We start from the raw sequence: 25,398 nt of genomic DNA on the forward strand, positions 1-25,398 counted from the left end.
GCGGTAACTGCCCGCGCCGCCACCTGCCGCCTCGAGGGGGCTTGCCTGTAAATGAACTCAAAGTCTGGCCCCTCCGTCGTGTCGTGGTAGTGAAGTCGGGCATTCCTGCTTCCCCAGGCCGTGTCGAGCTCCAACGCTGACGCCGGTTTACGCGCTTACCGACGCTGCCCGTCGAGACTCCGCCGCCTGTAAGCGCGGGCTGTCCGTGCCGGTACCGGCCAAGCGCCATCGTTACCCCCAGGTGTCAGCGTTAAGACCCAAGCGGTGGCGCCGGAAGAGCTTTCCGCCGCTCCCGCCCGGCTTCAGCCCCGCCGCGTACCGGGGAGGCAAGCGCCCGTTCCGCGTCGCTGCTCGCCCCTCCCTCGGTCCGCCCGCACCACCGACGGCAGGGACAGAGCAGCTGCGGCCCTTCCAGCCGCCCCTCTCTATGGTGCGAGGGGAGGAGCGCTCGCCGTTTCCGGCGGGGCGAGCGCTCTTTCCGCCCGGGTGCGGCATGTGGCGGCGCGGGCAGGCAGCGCGCGAGGGGCGCGGCGCGCGGCGGCGCCTGCCCCGCTAGCGGGGCGCGCGCTGCCGCCACCGCAAGGCAAGGGCGGGGCAGCGCCGGGGGGGAGGGGGCACGGGGCCGGGGGCGGGCGGGGCGCGGCGCCCCAGTCCCGGAGCTGGGGACGGGGACGCGACTGCTGCCCGTCCACTGAGGAGAGGGGCGCGTCGGCCGGTGGGGCCGGGCTCCTGAGGGGGGCCGGGCTCCTGAGGGGGGCTGGGCCGGGCGAGATCCGACCCGACCCGACGCGACGCGACCCGACCCCCGGGTGCTCACGCGGCTTCGCCTTCCCTCAGGCGCGGGGCCGTGGCCATGCTGGGAGGGGACGAGTTCATCAGCTCCCCGCCCAGGAAGACGGTGCGGTTCGGGGGGACTCTGACGGATATCTTGCTGAAGTACGACAAGGTGACTGCGGCTCTGCTCCGCCGGCCGTCGCGGCTCTCCTCGGGGCGGGGGAGGGGGGCTGCGTGCGTTGCCGGTGCACTAGTTCCGGGGGTGTAATTCGGTGCGAAGGCTCGTTTCGGCTTGCACGGGGCCGTGGCCGAAGGCTTAGGAGAAGAAGGCGAAGGCGGCCGAGTGCTGTAGGCTCGTGCCAGGCGGTGTTGCTGTGCGAGTGGAGAGGGTTCCCCTGTGAGTCAGCCCGAGTGACGTCCTGGATGGATGTGAAGCCTGGCTTACGCCAAAGGGTGCAAAGCGATCGCAACTGCGTCTGCAGGGAGAGGAGCTGAGAATGGCCCAGCGGCTTCAGCTGTCTTTCAGGGACGGTGCTCTGTTACTGCTGCTTCAGCCTTCCTTGAGCTCTCTCGCTTACTTGCGTGCTTAACGTTACTGTTCGGCAATATTGGGTTGTTCAGATGCGTTGATGAAATTCGTATTTTTTGCTGGAAAGAATATGAGGGTTACTCACTTATTTTTCTTTCCCCTGCTAGGGCGAGACCACGGATTTTGAGTTGTTAAAGCATCAGCTGTCAGATCCAGACATAAAGGTAAGAGTTTTGGTAGTAAGGTGTCTGATAATTTAAAGCTCAGCTGTATGAGTGTAATCATCAGACAAGTCATTCTGGTGCTTACCCAAATCTTTTCCTTGAAACATTTAGCCACATTTAACAGCTTTTTGCTTTGTGGAAACTATCAGAATGAATGAAGGCAATTGTCTGTTTATACACATGTATCTCTTATGTGCAGGATCTTGATAAACCATGTCTCGTGCTTACTGACTCATTGCTCTAGAGTGAGAAACTTTTTGCGTTGTGACAGAGTCTTTCTTTGTTCCAGATACCATCTTTCTAGGTCACTGATGCTTGTTTTTACAGATACTTCTGAAGATCAAACGATGGTTTCTGACTTCCACAGCCTTTAAGTTGCATGAATTTTTACCTTCTCCTGTTCTCACTAAAAACTTGTTTAATTAGGTAGTAAGGTACATATGCATTTAGTAATTAACACGCAGAAGTATTGTTTCATAGCTCTTCTGTATAGCTGCAAGAACCAGCTACATTTGTTGTCTGTGGTTTGTTGTGATTTTTTTTTTTCCTTTCTCCTTTTAATTAAACCACAAAACTGTGAGAAGGATGCTGCAGGAAGCATAATGCTGTATGGAGTTCCTTTTCTCTTTAAAGAGGACATTTTTGTAAAATTGGTTTTAGCAGGCCTTTTGGAGTATACAGGCAAAATCAGTGTAAAATTTTCTGTGTAGATTTGCTGCTGTTTCAGTATCTTTCTTATTTCAAGACTTGAATGTCCCTTCTGCTTAAACTAGAGCAAGAAGAAAAGAAAATAAATATTGAATGGCATTTCTTTTAAATATGTTATGTGTAAGTGAGGTTTGCGTGCCTTGCTCAGTCTGTAACTTAAGCCTTCCAGACAGGCTGTTGGTGTAGGGGTTGGTATGTATTTATTCTTGCATTCAAGAGGACACAAACTTAAAGAAATTCCTTGCATTTTAATATGAAAATAATTTCTATTTACAATCTTAATCTTTGACCTTTAAGGATTTTGTTATTTTCTAGTAATGGATAACTATTCCAATAAACAGTGTTACCTATTTTTATTTCTTATTTTAAGGATGCCCAGATCATTAATTGGCTGCATGAATTTCGAGCTTCTGTTGCTTATTTGACCAAAGAGCTTGAACAACTGGTCAACATTTTGCTGGTAAATATCTGTTTGTTACTTGGGAAGATTAAGAGTTTAGTACTCAAAACATCTTTCTTTGACATCTTGGTCTTTGCTCACTTTCAGAAGCTGCCATGGTTGAGAAGAAGCCGAGAGGTAGTGGAAGAATATCTGGGTTTTCTTGGCAATCTGGTGTCAGCACAAACGGTCCATCTTAGGCCATGCCTCCGGATGATTGTATCACATTTTGTCCCCCGTAAGTCACTTTTCTCTTAATCTTTTTTGTTTGCTTATCAGAATGTCTCTCCTAGATAAATTCTGTATAAATACAATGCATGACATGATTAATTATTGGGTTGGTGTTTTTTCCCTGTTGATTACTTCTTAACTTGAATAGCTGAACTGTGATACAGATAGTTTTCTGTACCTAGATTTTAGAAGACATATTCTGGTGGCTAATCCAGACCCCATTTAGGAAGATGTCTTGGAAAGAGGTGAACTGTTTAATGTTGTTATTACTAAAAAACAAAAGCTGCAGTGAGGATCATATGAGATGTTCTCAAGAACCCCTGGTTGTGTGAATGAAACAGTCTTTTTGATGAGCTTCTGCTTATTTTAGAAAGTCTTGTGGATAATTTTGATGCTTTAGTCCTGATGAAGGCTGTTTAGTGTGTTTGATTTGGCACTGAAACTGTTACCTGTAAGATTTGTACAATTTTGATATAATAATCTCACTTTTTGCTAGCTCGAATAACTATCAGAGAAGATGATGTGGATATTTCAGATTCTGATGATGATGATGAAAGTGAGTATAAAGGAAGCATGGCTTATATGTGCTGCTGTAATACCTTTACTAAAGAAGTATACAGTGCATGTTGCTCCTTTTTTATAAAATTAATTTAGCTCAGTTAATGTAAAACATTAAGAAACATCCTTAAATTCTCAAGACAAAAGACTTTCTTGTACTCAAATCTATGGTGTGGTGACCCACTCCTTGTTACTTTCAAAATGTTCCTGTTGGTGCAGTATCTGTAAGAATAAGACTGAATGCAGAGGAGAACATTCCTAGTCCTAGATTGTTTGTTTCAAAGCCAAAGAAAAGTTAGGAGTTGTTTATTTTTATTTTATTTACTTCAATAAAACTAGGTAGTTTGGGGGATTCTTGAGTCTTTTTTTGTTGTCTGCCTGTGGTAAGCTCAAATTTATAACAGAAATTATGCATAATTAGCGTGTTTATTGATAAGGCAAACAGATAGCTAAATGTCTTTCAAGAATTTCATGTTTTCTTATCTTGAATGCTGGAATAAATGTCAGTTCTGCTTGTGATGACCCCACTACTCTTCTGCTGTTCACTTGTGACACTGTTTGGATAAAAAAAGCCTAATTAGGTGTTTGTTTGACTCTTGTGAAAACGAGGCATAATCTTTCAATAGTTTTTTATCTAGTTACAGGCCTGGATTTAACATATCTTCTAAATATTTCTGTATTGTGGGTTAAATTTTGGATTTCCAAGTTTAGCGTTCAGTCTGAGAGCGTACAACAACATCTGGCCTTGGGGCTGGCAGCATGTTCAGAGTTACATTAATTGTGATACCATGAATTTTATTTGCAATTATTTTTCACACTCATTTTGGCAGTTCACCTTAAAAAAAACCCCAGCAAAACAAAAACAACATCGCTGCCCACCTCCCCCCCCCCCCCCCCCCCCCCAAAAAAAAAAATTAAAAATGGCAAATGTAATTTCCTTGGAAACCTTTAAAATGTTTAGTTGATATGAACTAGTTTTGCTGGGTCCTGATTTAGTTTTCTGTAACCAAATGCATAAAAGTATTTTTTTCTTTCTCTAGACCTTTCTGAAAACTTTAATACATGCCATAGAGCATTGCAAACTGTTGCAAGATATGTTCCTTCGTAAGTATATAATCCTGTGGTTTTGTATGCTCTTTCCTTGCAGATTTAAAGCTTGTGAACTCTTGATTTTATTTTTTTTTTTCACTTTAATTGGAAGTATAATACTTAGTTTCATTGCATGATTTTTCCTAATATTCGCTAACTGGTGGAATGCTGTATCCAATCATTATGAAATTTCCATTAGACATCAGCAGCTGAAAATCCTGTTAATGGAAATAGGAAATGGGGAAAGTCGTGTTTATAGCAATGTATTTGAAGTGGCTTCTAACAAGTCCACAGTGAAAGTTTGCTGCTTATTATCTGTTCGATGATGCTTGCAAAAAACATATTTTATACAATTAATTTACCTTAAAATAAAGTTACTGTGAAATAAGCTTGTTCCAGTCTGTCTTCAGTGTGCTAGAGCTTCAATATTTGCTTTCATGGTAATAACTTATAACTTTTGGGTTTAGTTTTGTTGGTTTTTTTTTTTGTTAAATTATAGGACACCACAATTTCTCATGCCAATACTTGTTGAAAACTTTCCTTTCATTAATAAATCAGAAAGAACTCTGGTAAGAGCTGTGAATATTTTTGTTTATTTGTTCACTTGTTTTTTAATGTATAAAATATACTCTATAATATGACAGCTGATTTGGTGGCATTGAATGCAGATTTTTGAGTGTATTGTTTTAAGATTTTTTATTTTTTAATATATATATATATATATATATATGGGTGTGTCTGTTTAGTATAAGGTATTAAGTATACTTAATACCTTAAGTATTAAGCATACTTAAGTTCCTTGTGCATAAGCATTATGCTAGTCTTTAATGACATAACTGCATATCTTTTCCACAGGATTGCTTTCTTAATCAATGCACAAGATGGACCTCTTTGACGATGAATCTCAGGGTTGTATAGTAAGGAGACGGTAGGATACCTGTCTCATTTGTTGTCAAAACTGGAAAGTGTTTATCAGAAGAACAGGGGATTTGATAGGCAGACAGAAGGCAATGGACGTTACAGAAATCCATGTTGCCAGTAGTGTAGGGTATTAAGTTGTTTTATTACATCTCTGGTATAGTGCTTGTGTGCGGTGGAAGACAAGCTGGAAACTTTTGACAGGTTACAGTTTTTGTGTGATCTTTATATTTACTTGTTCCAACTTGATATGGTGGCACTTTGTTTTACAGAAAGGCAGAGCCCTGCTCCACCAGCCAACTTCAGTTGGAGCTGTGTTTCGAACTCATCAAGTACTGAAAAGCCCCCGAAGTTCTTTGTATACCTTGCTAGTTTTTTGATATTTTTTTTTTTTTTTTAATCCAAATAACTTTGGGCATTAGTTCCCTATCTGTAAAATGAGGGGCATAATAGCTCTTACATGGTGTTAGAAAAAGAGTATTTATTTATGTATTTAGCGGATCAGTGAGGAGTGAGTCGTGAAGAAATTCGTAACTGTGTTTTCAGGGCAAGGTTTGAATGAAGTGTAATAAAAATATGGTCCATGCATTGTTGTTAAATTTTTCCAATTTATACATTCTTATTAAGCTAGCTCTATCCATTTCATGTACTGAGCGAGCCGGATAGCCTGTGGAAAAATTGTATGTGCTCATGTAATTAAAGGTTGTGTTATAATGCATATTCACAAAGAGGCTATGGTGTAGTTAAATGTGGCACTTTACCTAATTTTATGTATTGACTTAACAGTTTTGCTATATGAAAGTCGCAACATTGTCTTTTGTACATGTGTGTGTGTGTGTGTACACATGGGTGGGCACACACGCAGAACTTGCCTGTTAACCTGTTTGAGCTGAAATCAGAACAACTCTGAGGAGACTTACCTGTGGAATTTAAAATTGTTCTTGGTATATTATAATAACCTGAAATAAAGTTGTATTCAGTCTCACTTGAAACAGTTCTGTTAGAGCTGGTTCTAGATGTAGTGAGGAATATGCTTGTTGTTTTAATTTTCCTAGAGAAAGTTTAGACATAAACCCCTATGGAAACAAATAACTTTTCTTACAGAATATTTATACTCATTCTGTCTAGAGATAGTTGGAAAAATTTGTATGGAAATAGCGGATTAAGAAGTTAATGGTAACACAGCTTAACAATTGAAAGTGGATGTTTGGCTTATAAATTAACTTATTCTAGATTGAATACAGCCTGTTTAAACATATTTCTGGCTCTTTAGATAAAAAATTAAGAAACTTGTTTTCTAAAAGTCCTTGACAGAAATTAGACTTTCTGTTAACATTATTATAGATATCAATTAATTTTGTGTTATAGGAATGTTATGTTCATAACCTGCTACGAGTTACGGTGTACCTTCCAACTCTGAGGCTTCAAATTCTGGAGCTTATTATTGAAAAGCTGTTAAAGTTGGATGTAAGTTTGTTCTGTATCATCTTTTAAGGAAGCTTCGTGTTAAAATATAGAGTAGGAAATTAAATATGCTTCAGTGTTAAGCTCAACAAAAAATATGTTGCAGTAGTATTCATGATCATAAGTGTAAAACCAACCAAATCTATACTCTATTCCTAGTCTTAAGATGTTTCCACACCTTGAGGGTACCTGTATTGTGTACTGTTAAACCCTGGATGGAATCTCCATGCCAGAATCAAAATGTTTCATGGTGCAGAGAATACGCTTCTCTGTGTGTGGTTGATCTGTTTTGTCATCATTTTGAAAGAAAAGGAGTTGCAATCTTAAAAAAGAGAGGAGGAGTAGCATTGTAAATGATTAAGGCTTTTTATTTTGGAGAACCTCAGCTTGTAACAGTCTGGGGAAAGCTTGTATTCTGGAGGTAAAGTTTCAGGCATGTGTGGAGTGTGTGTTTGTGTATTACATACATGTAATTCCCTTTTAAAATGTTTATTTAGTCAAGGACGAAACTAGTCTAGAATTACTTGTGTTGCAATTTCTTACATAAATAATAAAAAAGTTTTCATCTTATTATCATGGTCTTATAAAGTTTGATTTCTTGTTTGCAACTGTAGGTTAGTACTCCACAGCAAGATATTGAAGACGCTGAAGAAACTGCTAATAACTCTGATAGTGAGGAAAAATCTACAGAGGAGGGACTTTTTGACATGGTTGGCTAACTTGTTCTACTAAGAGGGGTTTTTTTTGTAGTAAAATTTTCACTTTTGAGGTGGCTATGAACAAAGACAGTGTGGGAATACATTATTGCTTTGTCATTACTGCACTGCATACAGCTCTTGAAACCTGAACAGCTGCCAAGTGATTAATGTGTTCTCCAGGTGTTGACTTTATTCGTGTAAATACCCAGTGTGCATACTGTGAATCAATTTCGTTATGTAAAAACACAGGCAGCTATACATAAAGCTAATTAAAGAATTCATGGTAGTTGGCTTAGTTTACAAAAATTTGCTTACACTAAGCTGTAATTAGATTCTGCTTTTTTAGAAAAAAAAAAAGACAAAACCTTAGTAGATCACTGAAAGAGAAATTTAGTTTCACTTTTCCTGTAAGTGCTGTCCTTATGATGTTGTGTGCTGTCCTTATGATGTTGTGTGCTGTCTTTATGATGTTGTGTGTATATATAGATGCTGCATGACTGCCATTTTATCTACCAGGAAGAAGATGAAGAAAGAAAAGGAAACAAAGTTGTCTCTTCCAGTAGTGATAGAATGGCTCATCCACTTGCTGAGCGCCTTGATATTTTGATGACTATCCTGTTTTCCTATATTAAAGATGTTTGCCACGTGGATGGTAAGAACACTTGAACTATAACCAAATTTGTTGCTTTGCTAACAAGAAAGAAAAAAATAAGAGGAGTTCTTGCTTTCTGCTGCTGCAAGATAGAGTCTTCACCCTTTAGCAGCAGAATTCTGCCACTAGCAGGCTGTAGTCCACATGCCTGCCTCTGCCCAGTGTTATTGGCAGAGGATGCAAAGGTACGTTTATGACTTTAGTCTTCAGTTGGAGACGTTCTGATTACATAAATATGACACTATCCAAACTGTGGCATTACAGGGTATAAGAGTAGATAGTTTTGTTTTCTCATTGTGCTACAAAACGTAGGGGATTAGAAATACTTTCTAACTAACCACAGTCTTTCATCATTTGCTCTACTGTATTGCTTTGAGTATAAAAATGATGGATCCTTTCAACATCACGAGGACTGGAAGTAGATTAAAACAAGCAGCCACGTCATTTAATTGGAATTGCTACAGCAAGTCTTTGTGTTATAGGAAAAAAATGAAAGAAATGTCTTGCACTGGCATTTATTAAGGGTTTGAATTTCTTAGATTTGTGTAATAAATTTACAATAATAATAATAATAATAAAAGGATTGGAATATATAAAACAAGTGATGCACAATGCAATTGCTCACCATCAGCTGACTGACGCCCAGTTAGTTCCTGAGCCGTGATCCCCCCAGGCCAGCTCCCCCCTAGTTTATATACTGGGCAGTACTGGGCATGACGTCACATGGTATGGAACACCCCTTTGGCCAGTTTGGGTCAGCTGTCCTGGCTGTGTCCCCTCCCAACACCTTGTGCCCCTCCAGCCTTTTTGCTGGCTGGGCATGAGAAGCTGAAAAATCCTTGACTTGGTCTAAACACTACTTAGCAACAACTGAAAACATCAGTGTGTTATCAACATTCTTTGCATACTGAATCCAAAACATAATACCATACCAGCTACTAGAAAGAAAATTAACTCTATCCCAGCCGAAACCAGGACAATATCATAACAGAATATTTAGAAACCCATTTGCTGTACTTTCTTCACATAAGTCAGGTAAAGTATTAGTGTTTTCTTCTGGCTTTTCTGAATTAACACATATTGCAAAGTCTATTGCATGTCTACCAGTTTTATACATGTGTACACACAAACACAGACACTCCATATACACCACTGTAAAAAGCAGTCGAACTGAAGTCCTGGAAGGTCTTACTATAAACATTTTTTAGATGTTGGATAAGCCTAGAAGTCAGCTTGACAGTGTTTCTTCACATGTTTCTTACTGGTTTAGAGAGAGATAAATGCCACCTAGCAGCATGAGGGTAGGAAAAAAACCCACAACCTGTAATGGCTCATTTTGTTCTGTTTTCTTTTTCTGTTGTGTAGGCAAGCTTGATATCAACAACACAAAGGATTTGTATCGGGATCTGGTTTCTGTTTTTGACAAGCTCATTTTACCAACCCATGCTTCATGTCACATACAGTATTTTATGTTTTACATCTGTAGCTTTAAATTGGTGAGTAGAAGCTGTTTTTAAAATGCAGTATCTTCTGTCAGTTCTGCATCCTTGTTTTGTCTTTTTTAGCAAAAAATAGTTGGTTTTTGCTGTAATTCTAGACTGAAGATAGTATGTCAGGGTTCAGTAGTATCTTCGCTTTCTTTTCCGTCTCTGTTATTCCTTTCTTCAAGTTTTTCTTTATGTGGTTGCTCTTCCCATGTTGTTCATAAACTACAAACAAATGGGATGTAAGCTACTGTGAAGGAACATGGTTAACAGACCTCTTTTACACAAATCAGTTGTACTCTTGAACCCGAGACACAGTGCTCCAGCAAGTTTCTTCAGCATCCCAAAACTATCTTAAAGATACTGTCCGTGTTAGCTTTTCAATTTGAAAATTGTGTCCACTCTTTGTTCCATGCCCCCATTTTCCCATCTCTCAACAAACTATTGTTCTGCCTCTTACCATATAAAAATACGAACATGCATACTTTTTGTGTAAGAGTAGCTAAAGATTCAGTTAAGCTAATGCCCTTTCTCTGACAGTGGTAAATAGTGAATGTGTTGGAAGGAGTATCAGAATGGGGCAAGCATGTTATGATGCTTTGCTAGAATACCCTCTGAGCCTCCAGCAGCAGTCCGGTAACTTCCTGAGCGAAAGTGATATTCTTTCATGGTAACAGCCCATGATGGATGAATTCACAGAGAAAGAATCTCATGATATTATGCTTTTTGTACTGATGTGAATTTTTGGTGTCATGAACTGTGGCAAAAAGTTCCACGATGTAACCATTTAAAGTGAGGAATCACTTTTTTCTCTAAATTTGTCTTCCTGCTGTTTTCATTGGATGTCCCTGACTACTTTTGCTACAAGAGACAGTGAACAGTCACTTCACGTTTACCTTCTTACCACTCTTGTTTTTAAACACTTCTCATGTATCTATTCCTGACTTTTTCCTAGACTTCTGGTTCCAGTTAGTTTTTACAACAAAGTATATAGAAAAAGATACAGAAAAGAGTGCTTTTCCATCATGCATAGGAATAGTTATTTATGGCAGTTATAGGTAGATTTTTTTTTTTAAATGGTTCAGTTATGGAAATTATGGGACTTGAGTATTAGGAATCTATTACTTAAACAGTATCATCAGCATAACAACTCATGATTTCTATATATCTTGTTTCCAGGGGTTGGCCGAGGCATTTTTAGACCATCTTTGGAAAAAACTGCATGATCCAAACAATCCTTCAGTGATCAGGCAGACTGCTGGGAGTTATATTGGCAGCTTCTTGGCAAGAGCTAAATTCATTCCAGTTGTGTAAGTTGTTTTGATATATGAGCAGAATCAAACAATTTATGATTGCTGAGGTTAAGTACAGAATTTAGAGAATGACACACAGTGTTGGTCTTCTATTCCCACTGCTTTGTTAGTAAGCCTAAATCAACAGTCTTGTTTGTCCTTTCTGCAATACTGTTTCAGTATTGTCTTGAAGATTCCAGGAAAGTTTTGCATTTATGGGATACAGACTCTAGTGATTGCTGGGATTCATGACTTGCTGTTTAAGGCTTCACTTTCCAAGAAATGCTGAGCATAGGTAGGTTATGTTGACTTCAGGTGGTCATGGATGCCTGGTATATCTGTTGTTCAGAAGCAGGTATTTTTAATGCTCTATGTTAGGCATTTTATGTAGACTCTGAGACAGGAAGTCGCATGTTCTAGTATTCTGATACGGATGGATTAAAATACTTCAGCAGATGGGTGGAAATGTCATCTTTTGTACATATAAACATTCTGTATTTTTATGCTGTTCAGGGTGGGCTCAGTGACTTTAATGTTGAACTTAATTTGATATCGGAATTACTTGTTGGACGTGGGAGACATCCTCTCTCTGTACTACCTGTAGCTCAGGATTCTAATTGTTTACTGCACCTTTCACATGCAACATGCGTTCATGGATTCATCTCTTCTGGCATCTTGTGCTTTCACTGATGGAGGTTTTCAGTGCTGATACATTGATTCATTTTATGCTGAGGTAAAGGAGAAAGCTCATAACAAAATCTCCTTTTTTACAATGAGATTTTCTTACTGATGTTTTTATAACCGCTGAGATCCTTGAATACTTGTTTAACATCTTTTCTACACCATTTCGGGTGCTATTTTCACACCTTTCCCCCCCCCCCCCCCCCCCATTATAGTACAGTAAAAGCATGCCTGGATCTTCTGGTGAACTGGATGCATAAATACATTGATAATCAAGATACAGGGGCTAACGCTTACTGTGATGTAGCTCTCCATGGGCCATTTTATTCTACATGTCAGGCGGTGTTCTATACACTTATTTTCCGTCATAAGCAACTTCTGGATGGAAGCTTAAGGAAAGGTGAGTATATTAGGTTTGAACGGTATTCGAATTCATTTGCAAGTTTTACTGTGGATGTGTTTTGTAATGGTCAGTTCAGTCAAGTATCTGATGGCAAGTTTATGTTGTCCTCTACATAAAATGAGATGGCCTGTACACCTCTTGGGCTACCACCCTAAATAATCTTTTTTTTCCCCCACTATTGAAAACAATGCTGATAACTCCTCAACACTGATACCTGGCCGCACTTGCTGAGCATGTTTGAATTCCAGCTATATAAAAATAGTGTGGGCTTCAATTAATAATCTGTCTTGATTACTCTGTACCTCTGTCAGTCCCTGTAACGGGTATGTAAACATAGTGTCTATGTTAGAAGGATCCCTTGGCTGTGACAGGTTACTGTTATTTAGAGTAGCTTTTCTGCTGAACAAGCTGTGGGCTAGATCTCTACTGTAAGAGAGTGGCCTAGGATGTGCTTCTCTGGTTTTGTGCAGAGTGCAGACTGGTCAGACTGGAAATTCTTAGAAATAAAGTTCAGCATATATGATACATAACCTCTATTTGTCAATTGTTCTTATTTTCAAGGTCTGTCATATCTGCAGAGTTTAAATTTTGAGCGCATTGTCATGTGTCAGCTAAACCCCCTGAAGATTTGTATACCCTCTGTTGTGAACTTGTTTGCTGCCATTACCAGGTAACTACTCATTTATTTATTTCAGGTTTCAACTTTATACAGATATTTGTGTGTGTATCTAAAAACAGCACAGTACTTAGAACGTGGGTTTTCTTAGGCACAATACTGAGTATTATCTAAGACAACTCATATAACGCTGCCCATATTCTAGGTGGGTTGAGTTTGTTTCTCGTTCAGTTTCAGTGAAATCTTACAGTACTATGAAACTGATTGCTTTGTGTTGGAGCCAATATGATTCTACTTGGAGTGAAGTTCATAGGAGTGTAGAAGAGAATATACTCCTTACCTTGTGACTATCTTGAAAACTCCTAATATCAGTTGGAAAATGGAAGATAGAAGTGATGTTTGTTAAAAAATAACTTTGTATTTTAATACCATCTGAAATTTTTGCTTTCAGTGTGCTAGAAATGCTTATCTTTTCTTTATTAATATATTATTATTTTCCTTTTTAAAGGAAATACCAGTTGGTGTTCTGCTACACAATTATTGAAAGGAACAATAGGCAGTTTATACCAGTTGTTCGGAGTGGCACTGGGGGTGACCTTGTGCAGACATGCACTAACCCGCTTGACAGTTTCTTCCCCTTTGATCCATACATGCTCAAAAGGTATAGTTTAAAAATAAACAACCTGTTTCTGCCTTGTAGAAAATAATGAACTAAAACTGTAAGAAACTGTCAGTCTTTCTACAGTTCACTGTCTTCCCTGATCTTTAGTACCTTTCATGTTGCATATTTTAACCAGAGATTGTCAAAGGTTTGAATTGAAATTTACCTCCACTGTGACATATAGTGATGAAGAAGGAACAGGACCCAGTTTCCTGGAAGGTCTAGTTAGTATGTTTGGTGACTTTTCTTTTGGTTTTCCTGGTTTTAAGCAGTCTTTAAAATATCATAATGTTAGCCTAATACACATTTTGTTGGAGCTGTGGTGGTGTTATGTCATTTTTTTGTTGGTTTGGTTTGAGTTTTTTTGCATCTTGAGTGTATTGCTTCTTGATTGGAGACTTCACTTTACTTAAAATATCTTGGGTTTTTAATGAATAGTGTATTATTTGCAGCTTTTCAAAATGTCTAGTGCTATGGTGCTTTAATAACTTTGTAATGTTAGAGGGCAACAACATTCTGGCTTTTTTTTTTTTTTGTCTCAATAAAAAAAAATCTGTCTCTGCAGAAGGGAGACATTTCTTAGAAGTAGAAATTATTAATATTAACAATTACATTAATATTAAATTACATAAAATTAGATATATTGTGTAAATATGTACTGTATTAATAGATAACGCCAATAAAATTACTAAAAATAATCTTCAGTAATTTGGAAGAAATTATGCTTATTTGCGAGCATAGTGTAGCTATTAGAAGTACCCAGCTAGGAGTTAGGAGACCTGACTGTCACAACTCCTCAAGCAAGCAATTGTAATTTATACAAATTGGAGCAAAATGGAGTTGTATCTTCATGGGATTAATTGGGGATTATATAGGGATTAATTGAATAGTTTATAAAACCCTACAGAGGGCTATCAAAATGCCAAGCATTTTTTATTGTATTATTAAAATTAAATACATATGATTTTCACTAAATACATTAACTCGTACTGTGTTTTAATTCCTCTTTCAGATCAAAGAAGACCATTGATCCTCTTTATCAGTTTTGGGAAGAGCTGAGTGCTGAAGACCTTGAGAATCTGAAGAAACCCATTAAAAAGGTAATCTTTTCTGATCAAAATGCAGCTCGGCTTTTGCCAAATCTCTATCAGCTGCTTCTATGGCAGGTTTAATTGTTTTTAGTTGATACAAGTACACTAAACGTTTAGGGGAAACTGTGATTGAAATTTGGAAGCTTTAGGGATTGATCCATCTTTGCTTTGAGAACACTTTTCCCCTTTTCTGCAGAGGAGTTAGGTTGGCAGCACAGGACCACTGTGAACGCTTATGAACACTCTCAGAATATGGATATGCTGGGAAATCCACTTTGTAGATATGATTTAGTTCCCATATTTCATAATGAGAGTACATCTAATTCTCTTACTATTCCAACTAGTCATGACAATTGTACAACCCAAATCATGAATTATGACCTTCTAAAGCTCCTATGTAGTCTGTTTACCTTCTTGCAGAATGTCTATCCTATGTCAGATTTTTGAGTCCTTTGAACAGGGTGTTTTTCCTTCCTTCCTGTGATAACACGTAAAAAATACTTTATGGTGGTGTAGCTTTGTTAACTGGTAACTTTATAAACTTTCCTATAGCGTTTTGATTAGCAGATTTGATTATTGCAACATTTCAGAATTTGATTTAGAAATACCTTTTTGGTCTCAGCATTCATTAATTCTGTCAAATCTTCACAGAGACCTGGAGAATCTTTCTGCTGTCACTGATCCTTTTAAATTTCTGCAGGGTACTTCTGAAGATGAAGATGATGACTTTTTGAAAGGAGAAACCCCTCAAAACGATGGTGTGGTTGGAATTGCTCCAAATTCTTATGAGTCAAATACCCGGAGCCCAGTGAGCAGCATTGGCTCCCCTCCAGACTGTTACATGCCATACCCTCAATGACGTGGAGAATCAGAAGTGAAAAGGTTGAAAATTGTGTGCAATTTTTTGCTCTATAAAGAGACTCTAGCTCAACTTTCCAAACTGGCAAATGTTTAAGTAACTACATGTAAGAAAAATGATTGTTTCTTAATCATCAGATTTCTACAGATATGTTATGATAAAGTCATATGTTGCTAGAAAAGCTTAGAGAATAAATAGGGTGATATTTTACAAATTTCACATTGAAATGGTTTTTATGAGTTAGAAGGATTTTTTTATAGTTTTTCCTGACTCTTAAGAACTTTGTTTACTAATGTTTCTCTACAAGGTTTTATATATCAGGGGTGAAATTCTGGTCTGTCTTCCTACTGATTTGTGTGGGGACCAGAATTCCATCATCAGTATTCAAACTGTACTCTGATGACTGTTTTTGAGTTAGTTTCAAAGTAATGGTATGATCCCATGATAGGGAAGCCATGAATCGAGTCTGACAGGGATTCTTTTGCACACGTCTCTTAAGCTTTTCCTATATGTAGAACAGTGTTTGGTAAAGGCACTTGATAGTGGGAAGTGTATTCAGATGATAAGCATTATTGCTCCTTGAATCTGTAGCTGACACACAACTTACCCAGCTATGAAAGTTCAGACTTTGAACAGTGACAATTGTTGGAAGCGTTGAAAATGATGGAGTAGCTAAATGTATGATTTGTAGATAGTTTTCTTTGGGGTGCTTGTGAAGCACTCTGAGACAGGTATTTATTTTCAGGATCTGAAGTTTATATGTGAATGCTGAAAATACAAAAAAAAATCTTCCCTCATAGAAACGAAGTGATGGTGTCACTGCTGTCCTTGTTTTGTCCATGTGTCAGTGTAGTTTCTCTGCATAGGTTTCTTGTCTTTTCATGATTGCTGGCTTTTAGATTTGAGTAAGAATATAAACAGTGGAAAAAATACATGTTATTTGTGTAACAGTTAGCTGAAAATCTTATGCATTTGGGACTAAACTCTAATTGCTCTTCTTTAAAATCTGAACTTGGAGGCTTTCAAGACAACGTTTTTATTCAGAGCCAATAAAGATTGATGCAAACAGTGCAGTTCTTATACCTTTGAAAAAGCACACCTCTCTATGTAACTAAGGATCTCTTGGTGTAGTCTAGCTTCTCAAAGTTAGGTGGTTTGTTCTAACAGACTGCAAAAATTAGTTTTGGGGATGATACTGCAAAATGCATCAGTGGATCTGTTCATCATTGGATAAATTGAGACAGGTTTTGTTTTTAATTTTAGTCCTCTTTACTGTCAGTCCTGAGTAATAAACAATAAATTTCCATCTGAAATAATTGTATTCTCTCCTGGCTTGGAAAAACCCTTCTTACATGAACAGCAAGGAGAACATCCTTTGAAAGGTGCCTTTTTCTGTTCTTTCACTGTTACGTCTTTAGCAACATAGTCAGCCACTTGTTACAAAATGAGGCTGTGTAAAACTTTCCAAGTTGTAATACCAGGTACATGATCCAGGAACTTCCGCATCTCTTTAAAAGCAAAAAAAAGAAGGATGTAAGTGAAGTGAAGTGTAACATTAAAAAGAATGTGCAGACATTGACCTGTCTGTGCTGAAGCTGCACAGTTAACACTTGTATGCTAAAGAGACTTGCTTAAAACAAAGATTCAGTTAGGAACTCCACAGTGTTTCTGTAACCTCTTCTGTGATAGATCTGGATTTACTCAGTGTATTGCAGACAGGTGAGCTGGCAGGTGCTGGCATTTTGCTAAAGAGACTTTGTTCTATAAATACTTAACAGTCTTGTGAGGACTGGATTTGGAGGTGGAAATTTTGCCATACCTGGGAAATACTTTCTTCAAAACATAGATTGTATCTGCTGTAACTGTTTACCTTTGTGAAGACTGGATGGGAAAGGTAGAGCGAGGGTAGTGGGTTTTTTTCTGTTGGTTGGTTGTGGGCAGGCCCCGGTGCCCTGGCTGCCCTCTCGCCCTGCGGAGCAGATTTAACTCTGCTGCTCCCACGACTGTTTTTCTTACTGTTCGTGCACGGACAACCGGAGGAAAGATCCCTGGTCTTTAAGGAAAAACTGTCGTCTTTGGGACCGTCTGAAAATTTAGTTTTGTGGTTGCTGGGGGAGGGGGTGGCGGTGTGGGTTTATTGGTAAATTTGGGACTTGATCGTGGTTATTTCCCAAACGATTTCTTACAATAACTTGGGGCTAAGCTCTCGCTCGCAGGAGGAGGGGATTTCTGCACCCCGAACGTGTCAAAAATTGTTAGGCGGTAGCGTGACCGGGCATGTTTTCTGGCAGCGCCTCTGACCCCGCTTCAGGCGGCGCCCGCTGCGGGGCCCCCCTTCCCCCGCAGACCCCGCCCGGGCCGGGCCCCGGCTCCCGGGAGCTGCCGCGGGCGGTGCCGCCGCCGCCCGCCGCGGTTTCCCAGCGCCCCGCGCGGCGCGGCGACGCCCGGCCCGGCCCGGCCCGGCGCGGCGCGGCCCTCGGGAGGAAGCGCGGAGCCGCCGCCGCCTCCCGCCGCGGGCGCTCCCCGAGATGCCGCTGCTGATTAACGGGGAGCGGATCGACCTGGCCCGGCCCACGGGGGACATGATCCGCGCCTACCCGCACCTCGAGGTGAGGAGGCGGCGGCGCGAAGGGGCCCGGCGGTGGGGCCCGCCCCGCCCTGCCCGGCGGGCGCCGAGCGGAGGAGCGGCGGGGGCGACCGGGAGAAAGCCCGCCGCCTCGGCCGGGCGAAACGGGTGGCGGAGCGGGGCGGCCCCGCGCTGAGGCGGGCGCGGGCAGGGGCGGCCCCGCGCTGAGGTAGCCCGGGCAGGGGCGGCCCGGCACCGCCGCATTCCCCGCGCTGTGACCACGAAAAGGCAGGGGTTGACTGAAAATAAGTAAAATCCACGTCCCTGGAGGGGATTGGGGGCCAATGCCGTGAGGCGGAGGGCGGCCGCTTGGTGGGCGAGCTGTGCGGCCGGCCGCTCCCCCCCGCGGGCTGGTGGGTCCATCGGCCGGGCTGTCCCTTTTTCCTGTGCGACATAACAAACGCTGGTGACAAAAGTCAAGATAGTAACTTTTAGGAGGTTATTAACCTCTCTTTCGATACATACACGTTGTAAGCCTAAGGGCGGAGGGTGAGCCAGGAACTGCTCAGCAGAGCTGGCTGGGAAGATGTTTCTCATCAAAAGATGCATCTTCATGGAAACGTGAGTTTTTGCGGAAAACCAGTGCAAATTTGATAAAACTGTGAAGTGGTTTCTGAGCCCCAGGATGGAAATTCACTGCCTACCCAGCAGGTCTGTGACAGAGCGCTGCAGTAGTCACAGCCCAGGAATCTTTGTTTTCCATGCACTAAGCAAGCTAATAAACAGCAATATTTTGATAAGTACGAAATAAATATGCTGTATCATGGCAGTAGAAGACTGAAAATTTTACATTTCAAAAGTTTTCTGTCCAGGTTAAACTTAGGAGATCAGTTCTGCTATTGTCTAATGTGATCTTTGCCAAGTCCTATTGCTTTTTGTTGTACCTCCATTTTATCATCTATAAAGCAGGGAGAAGGGTTTTGTGTGTCTATGGAACGATGGGATTTAACAGTTAACTAGATCAGTGGCAGGAAAGTGAAAAATTCTGAAAATTCAGAATACCCCGTAATAGAAAATATGTATGTTTCTCTCTGACCTGGATCCCTTTGCTTTTCAGAGGTGATGTTTCTATCAAGTAATGGATACACCTGAGAATTCAGCCACTGTAGTCTCTATTATCATTTATCTTTAGGAAAAGGCAAAACTTCTGAGAAGTCAGCCTGCTCAAATTGTGGAACCCAAAGGTCTTCTATATGTCCAGCAGAGAGAGTTTGCGGTAACTACCCCTAAAGATGGTATGTAGGAACGTAAACATTTTTTCTTCTACTGAAGCAGTGATTGTCAGAGCGGAGTTCTTACAATGTTTCTCTCCTTTAAAATAGGTTCTGTTTCCATTCTCGGATCAGATGATGCAACTACCTGCCACATAGTTGTGCTCCGACACACAGGTATCTTTTAAAGGATGTTCAGAACAAAATCTGTACCCCTGAAGTAATGAATTAGTGTTGGTTTATGCTGCATTAATAAAATAATCTGCAGTTACTGTTATATAAACTTGAATCTCAAAAATTCATAGGAAGTATTAACTAAATGACTTGTTCAGAGAATTGGCATGTTTAGTGTCAGAGGTACCATGTTGCAGTTGCTCAATGAGCAGATCCTAAACTTGATCTGCTCCCATGGCCAGTGGGTAACGGCAGTTGCAGACCTTGGCTGTGTTCAGCAGTTTGGGCCTGCAGGGTTTGGTAATAACAGAGGCAGAATTTGTGGAAAGATCCTCGCTGCATGCCTGAATTTCTGCCATTAGAGACGTTGCCTGGTCCTGGTTAAGCGGGCACTTCTACCCTTCACATGAGTTCTGGTGATTTTATAATGGGGCACACAAAGAGGTTATTGCCGCATTCAGTCAGCCCGTATCTTCTGCTGGAGGCTGCTGTCCTGAGAGGAAGCGAGGTGGTGGTGGATGTAGCTCTTGGTAAACTGTTAATGATTTCAGTTATGGTAGCGTAACAGCCTCCAACAATGTTATTAACGTAACTGTCCTCTCACATCTTCCTCAGGCAGTGGAGCTACCTGCTTGACACACTGCGATGGATCAGACACAGAAGCTGAGGTGTCGCTCATCATGAGTTCAGTAAAGTCTTTCTCTAACACCACAGGATACGGAAGGTCAGCTCTGCACTCGGTTCTTGTGTACTGTTTTTCACAAAGGTTACTGCAGTTTGTAAGGTGGGGAATTTTTATCTGATGACAAGGGGTTCAGACAAGGTAATTGTGCAGGAAATACCTCTTGATCAGGAACCACACATAAAGTGAAAACAATTTCCTTGATGATGATTTTGAGGGTATTTTTAGCAGTGGTTTAAAGCATGGTTCTGTTCTGAATAGCGTCTCTGTAAAATGCCATTGTGAGGTTTTGTGTTTACTGTTTTGCAGTTAACTTTTGTTTCAGATATGCGAAATTTTCCAAAGAACTGCTTTTGGTTTTATATTATTCCTTCCAGACTGTTGGTCTTAGAAAAATCCCAGATGGACTCTCAGATCCCAAGAGGAATTTACAAGTCCCACATTTAAAAAAAAAAAAAAAAAAAAAGGTAGTGGGGAGGGGCAGGACAGTGGGGAAAGAATGCTCTGAAATGGAATTTAGCAAACAAGGTTCCTCCTGGATGTGGAAGTCTTTGCCCATGTAGTTTCATAAGAACAAAATCTCAGTGAACTTAGACGATACAGTCTCTAAAAACTCATGATTTGTCAGGACTTGCCTTTACATAGATGCTTCTCAGAGAAGAACCCTGCTGTATGGTCCAGAATAGTTCTGAGGAGGTCAGGGGAGCAAAAATCTTCATGTTTAATTAACCTTTTCTTGGGAACTGAAAGATGGTTAAGTTCAGTCCAAACCAGAGGTGCTGACAATTGGGGATACCACTGGGTTAGATAGAATTGCATGTATATAATGCCTCTTAAAGTTCTTAATTTGTGCTCTTTCCTGGATGATCCCTGAAGTGTTCAGAATGGAATTACCATAACTTGCTATGTAATGCACACCAACTTGGTGCATGTGACTGTAACAAGTGAGGCTACTATAATGATTGCTTTGCAGTTTGGGCTGGGGATTATTTTGTAAAGCTATTCAGTTTGGGATGTCTTTTTAATTGCTGTTTCCTGTTATTCCATCTCTGTTAGGCTGGAAGTGCACCTAGTTGGAGGTTTCAATGATGATAGGCAGTTATCACAAAAACTTACTAATCAGCTTCTTAGTAAGTTCACATTTTTTCCACTCTCATGTCCAAAAAAAAAAAAATAGTTCTGACTGGATTTGGGTTAAAGTTTGTTTGTAATCTGAGCCTCCTGTCATTTAATGGAAAGAAATCTGGATTCATTTTGAAGGGTGTTTTCTCTACCTGAGACTTTGGTGTGGAGAGGGGCTGGACTTCTGAGGCTTGCATATGGCCAGCGTGTGGGATGGAGGGTCTAAACTTGTAACTTCTTCCTGGCTTATATTCTAGTGTGTAGAATTGGGGTGCAGTTCAGTGGGGCTTGATTCCTGCTGCCGATAACGCTACCTGATCTTGGTCAAGTGTTGTCACTGTCTAAATCTATACATGTGGGTGACTTAATATTCATTTCGTACCTTGATGTGATGAGGTAAAATTTAATTATTGTTTGGAATTGTCTGATGAAAGATGTTATGTCTCTTTATAAAATCGATAGTCCAGAGAAGTGATTGCAGTGCTTTACAAATAAATTGGAAACGTAAAGTACCTGCTTACCTGTAAGTGCTCTGGCTTGTGCTAAGCACTTTCTGAGTGTGGAGAGGCCTTGGCCCCACTGGAAGGGGAGCGGGCAGGGACAGGGGCAGATGTCAGGATTGGAGGGAGGTGGCCAAGGGGATAAACAAAAAGGGAAACAGAATCTGCAAAGGTTCCGGGATGCACCCTCGTGGCCATTGCACCCAGTGATTCCTGTTATCTGTGTTTTATGTCATATGAGAGTTCTGTACAGAACAAAAGTATTTTGGTTAATTTATTTTTTTTAACCTTCTGATGCATCTTTCATGCATGAAGTTAAAATTTGAAACAATAATGCTGTATTGCTATTAGAACTTTGGGGGGAAAAAAAGGTTTTTCTCCTAGTGTGTGGGATGGTGAAAAGCGGAATTAATTTACAGCTAATGAAAGACTGCATTTGCTCACTCTATCTGTAACATTTTAGGAAAATACATTTAAATATAAGCTGTTAAATGTATAGTGAACAAAAGCAGAGCTGATGTGATGCCAGAGCTAAACCAGTATCAGTAAAAGGAGTAAATGGCACAACACTTCTTTAGCATGTTTTTGCTATTACAAATGGCTACTCTCTGTAAATTACTGTTATGTTTAGTAGCTGTGGCTTTAATTTTATAGAAGTTAGTTTGAAGCAAATCTGCAAAACACTCTTTGCTCTGTTGCCTTATCTAGGAACAGTGTGTTAGGTATCTCTGCCCATCTATTCTGCAGTGCGCAGCACTGATAATGCCCCCTCGTCTATATACAGCACCTGCTTTGCCACCAGTCAGTCTTATACATTGCTGCTATCGTTGTTGCTGTAGGAGCATTTGATCTCCAACCAGATGATGTTCATTTGGTGACTTTCTGCGTAACAGGTAAGAAAACGTTTCCTTGGTTTTTGAAGTATCTTTAGCCACTGAAATCAAAGCACAGGGGTCTTTCCACACATGGCTTTTTTATCTGTTGTATAAGAAAGAACAGCACAAGACCTCCGTAATGATTTGTAATTTTTAGTTTTATGGCTGGTAGTGTGTGTGGTGGTGTCACATAGACAGTGTAGTGAGGATTCTCTCCTTAACAAGTGCTGCTGAAATGCAACTGATGGTAGAACCACTCATGATCATTACAAGGTTATTTCGCCACCGTTGTCCTGTGGAAAGCGGCTGTCTGTCTATGGATATCTTAAGAGGCAATTGAGAGAGGCACTTAAGAGACCTTTGACCTGCCGGCTTGTTAGACCTGCCTCCCTGCAGGTTCAAATGAATTCATAAACTCATCCAGTTAGCTCATAGTGTGTGATGTCAAATAAAGGAATAATTTCCTTCTCTTTGTATCACATTCAGGTCGTATTTCTTATCATCTCTGCATTTCAGTGCTATTGGTGACTTACATCTTTGAAACTTGGTATCATGGTAGTTTTGCATTGTGGGTTTTTTTTCTTGTAAAGTGCCTGTGCAGAAAGGGGAGTGACAGTTGACTGGAGTTGGCGACACTGTTAGGAGATAAAGAGTTCTACTCCAGGCTCCAAGGGTGGTATTATTGACCTGTACCTTCTTTTCCGTATTTCTTTTAGGCTTCCTTGGTTTTTTTCTGTCTTTATGCAACATCAGATCTGTTCTTCTCGGATAACACACAACTAAATGTTGCCCAGAAAAAAATGCAAAGTCCTAAAAGTCTGACCTTTTTTTTTTCTTACAGAACTAAATGACAGAGAAGAAAAGGACATTCACTTTCCAATCATTTATGGAATAGGTAAGTTAAATTAGAATTTAATTATTTTTTTGTAACTGGATTGCTTTTCAGATGCCATTAGTAAATGGGCTGCTTTAATGACTAGGTAATGCTCGTCCTAGAAGTTTTGCTGTTGGAGGCGTAGGTAGAAATAGAAGTTTTCTTCTGGTACGACAGTTAGGTAGATGGAAGTGGCTGCGTACAAATGCAAGCAGATTTTTTTTTCATTTAACTGAACAGTACTTACAATTTTGTCAATATCAAGCTACTGTACTAACCTTTGGGGTTAGAATTCAGCCTTCTTTTCATTGTTCATTATGTGTTTTTTCTAATTGAAGTATCTCTGAAAATATTCTTCTGGAATATTGAAATGCTGCCAAAGCAAAATAAGTAGAAATATGCTATCACAGGCTAAGGGGTCTGTGGTACTGAGAAATACAAGTATAGTATCTGATGGGTTCTAAAGTTCCTGCAACATAGTTGTGTCAGGGACATGCTCATTTTAAACAAGTGTTTGGTAAGAATTAATTGTTTCTGTATTTAAACTCTTACTTCCTGCCAGCTGTGAATGTTAAAACAGCAGAGATCTTCCCTGCAACCTTCCCAGAAAAAGGGCCGGATGAGGATTTGCGTTCAGCCCATGTTTTAACAGGAGCAACAGTGAGTAAAAATAACAGGGAGAAAAAGGGTATTTTTGTCAGAAGGGGCGACCAGTTGGGGGCAATGAAATGTTAAAAGTTTAAGGAAAAACTAGTTTGGTAGTGTTCTGTCAGTAGCAAAACAAATGAGAAAGATGGAAGAGGAGAGGCAAAGGATAATGGTGGAGATCAAACCACTTGTGCAACGGGTAAGCCTTGTCTTGGAAGTACAGCTCTTTGACGTGCTGTTATGACTAGCCCTACAGCTTTCAGCAAGATAACTTATGTAAAGAGATTCAGGTCATGGGCATAATCCCAGCAGTGTCTTTCAGTTCTGGGTGTGTTGTTACAGTTTAAGGTCTTGTTTGTCAGAATAATTGGTTAATCTTAATGCAGTAGGAATGAAGTGGGGCTGAGCTGGCATGCAGTATGTCTAAGACAGAAGCTGCAGCTTAAGGCCTTCCAGATTAAATGAATTTGCTGTCTCTCTCATCTGTGTAAGCATTGTCTAGCTCTTAAGGCTGTCTGTGTTGTTACAGCTGACTAACATTTATGATGCAAAGATGGAACAACTACATATTGGGCCTTATTTCTGGAGGCCTTTCCCACATGTGGATTTCTGGTTGGAACAAGATGATAAGCAGATTTTACAGGTACCTGAAACTGAGCTTTTTTTTTTTTTTTTTTTTTTCCTTCTAGCTGAGTAGAGAGAGGGGTACAGTCTGTCAAAATTCTTCCCAGTATACTGCTGGTGTGTGTGTGTGTGTGTGTAATATTATTAAAAGGCAGAATAATGGAGAACTTCTTAGTATTCTGGATGTCAAGCAGCTCTTGCTACCATCTTGTTTTTCAGAATCTTTCCACATCGCCCCTGGCTGAGCCACCCCACTTTGTTTCTCACATTAGATCTACATTAACATTTTTAAAAGAACATCCATTTCCATCTCGCTCCCTGTTTCCTGACAGGAAACCTCGCATCTACAAAAAAAATGAAGAAGGGTTGTGGGAACAGGTTTGTTCTGATAAGATCTAACCTGGAACCAAACACCACAACTACTTTAGGGAAGTATAGTCTTGCAAGAAGAGCAATGTGTTGCAGAAAGCATATTGCTGGTCACAAATACCATTGTTCTGTGCTTTTCAAAATAAAGTATTTTGACAGAAGTAACTTGCTTTTTCTGCATTACTTATGTAGGAATCACTGGTAATCTGAAGTAAGAATTGGGCTTTATTTATGTTCTCTTGCTCCAATGCAGTAATTTAATTGGCACAGATAAAGAGAGGTAGCAGTGTGGAGAGACTGAGAAGGGAAGTCATTACGTCAG

At 40.4% G+C, this 25,398-nt stretch overlaps 2 protein-coding genes across 5 annotated transcripts; both read left to right on the forward strand.

The window, feature by feature from the left end:
* The first annotated feature begins 473 nt into the window (after positions 1-473).
* Positions 474-16,451, forward strand: RRN3 (RRN3 homolog, RNA polymerase I transcription factor). Of its 3 annotated transcripts, none has more exons than XM_049835372.1 (18): positions 474-486; positions 838-946; positions 1,471-1,527; positions 2,606-2,695; positions 2,783-2,912; positions 3,402-3,461; positions 4,504-4,567; positions 5,052-5,121; positions 6,839-6,937; positions 7,549-7,644; positions 8,149-8,284; positions 9,650-9,780; positions 10,948-11,078; positions 11,957-12,141; positions 12,706-12,814; positions 13,269-13,421; positions 14,434-14,521; positions 15,213-16,451. In XM_049835372.1, exons 2-18 carry the CDS (start codon positions 854-856, stop codon positions 15,369-15,371), a joined length of 1,851 nt encoding a protein of 616 aa, XP_049691329.1. In that variant the 5' UTR covers positions 474-486; positions 838-853; the 3' UTR covers positions 15,372-16,451. The 3 variants fall into 3 exon arrangements, with proteins under 3 accessions (XP_049691329.1, XP_049691328.1, XP_049691327.1); XM_049835371.1 differs by lacking the exon at positions 474-486 and adding an exon at positions 534-583; XM_049835370.1 differs by lacking the exon at positions 474-486 and having other exon boundaries at positions 730-946.
* Positions 15,320-25,360, forward strand: NTAN1 (N-terminal asparagine amidase). Of its 2 annotated transcripts, none has more exons than XM_049835376.1 (10): positions 15,320-15,394; positions 19,130-19,232; positions 19,320-19,385; positions 19,998-20,106; positions 21,121-21,194; positions 22,526-22,579; positions 23,403-23,456; positions 23,998-24,095; positions 24,613-24,726; positions 24,927-25,360. In XM_049835376.1, exons 1-10 carry the CDS (start codon positions 15,368-15,370, stop codon positions 25,104-25,106), a joined length of 879 nt encoding a protein of 292 aa, XP_049691333.1. In that variant the 5' UTR covers positions 15,320-15,367; the 3' UTR covers positions 25,107-25,360. The 2 variants fall into 2 exon arrangements, with proteins under 2 accessions (XP_049691333.1, XP_049691332.1); XM_049835375.1 differs by lacking the exon at positions 15,320-15,394 and adding an exon at positions 17,813-17,980 and having other exon boundaries at positions 24,927-25,358.
* The last annotated feature ends 38 nt before the right edge of the window (positions 25,361-25,398 follow it).

Source organism: Accipiter gentilis, chromosome 33, assembly GCF_929443795.1.
Source record: "Accipiter gentilis chromosome 33, bAccGen1.1, whole genome shotgun sequence".
In the NCBI taxonomy this organism is placed as follows: Eukaryota; Metazoa; Chordata; class Aves; order Accipitriformes; family Accipitridae; genus Astur; species Astur gentilis.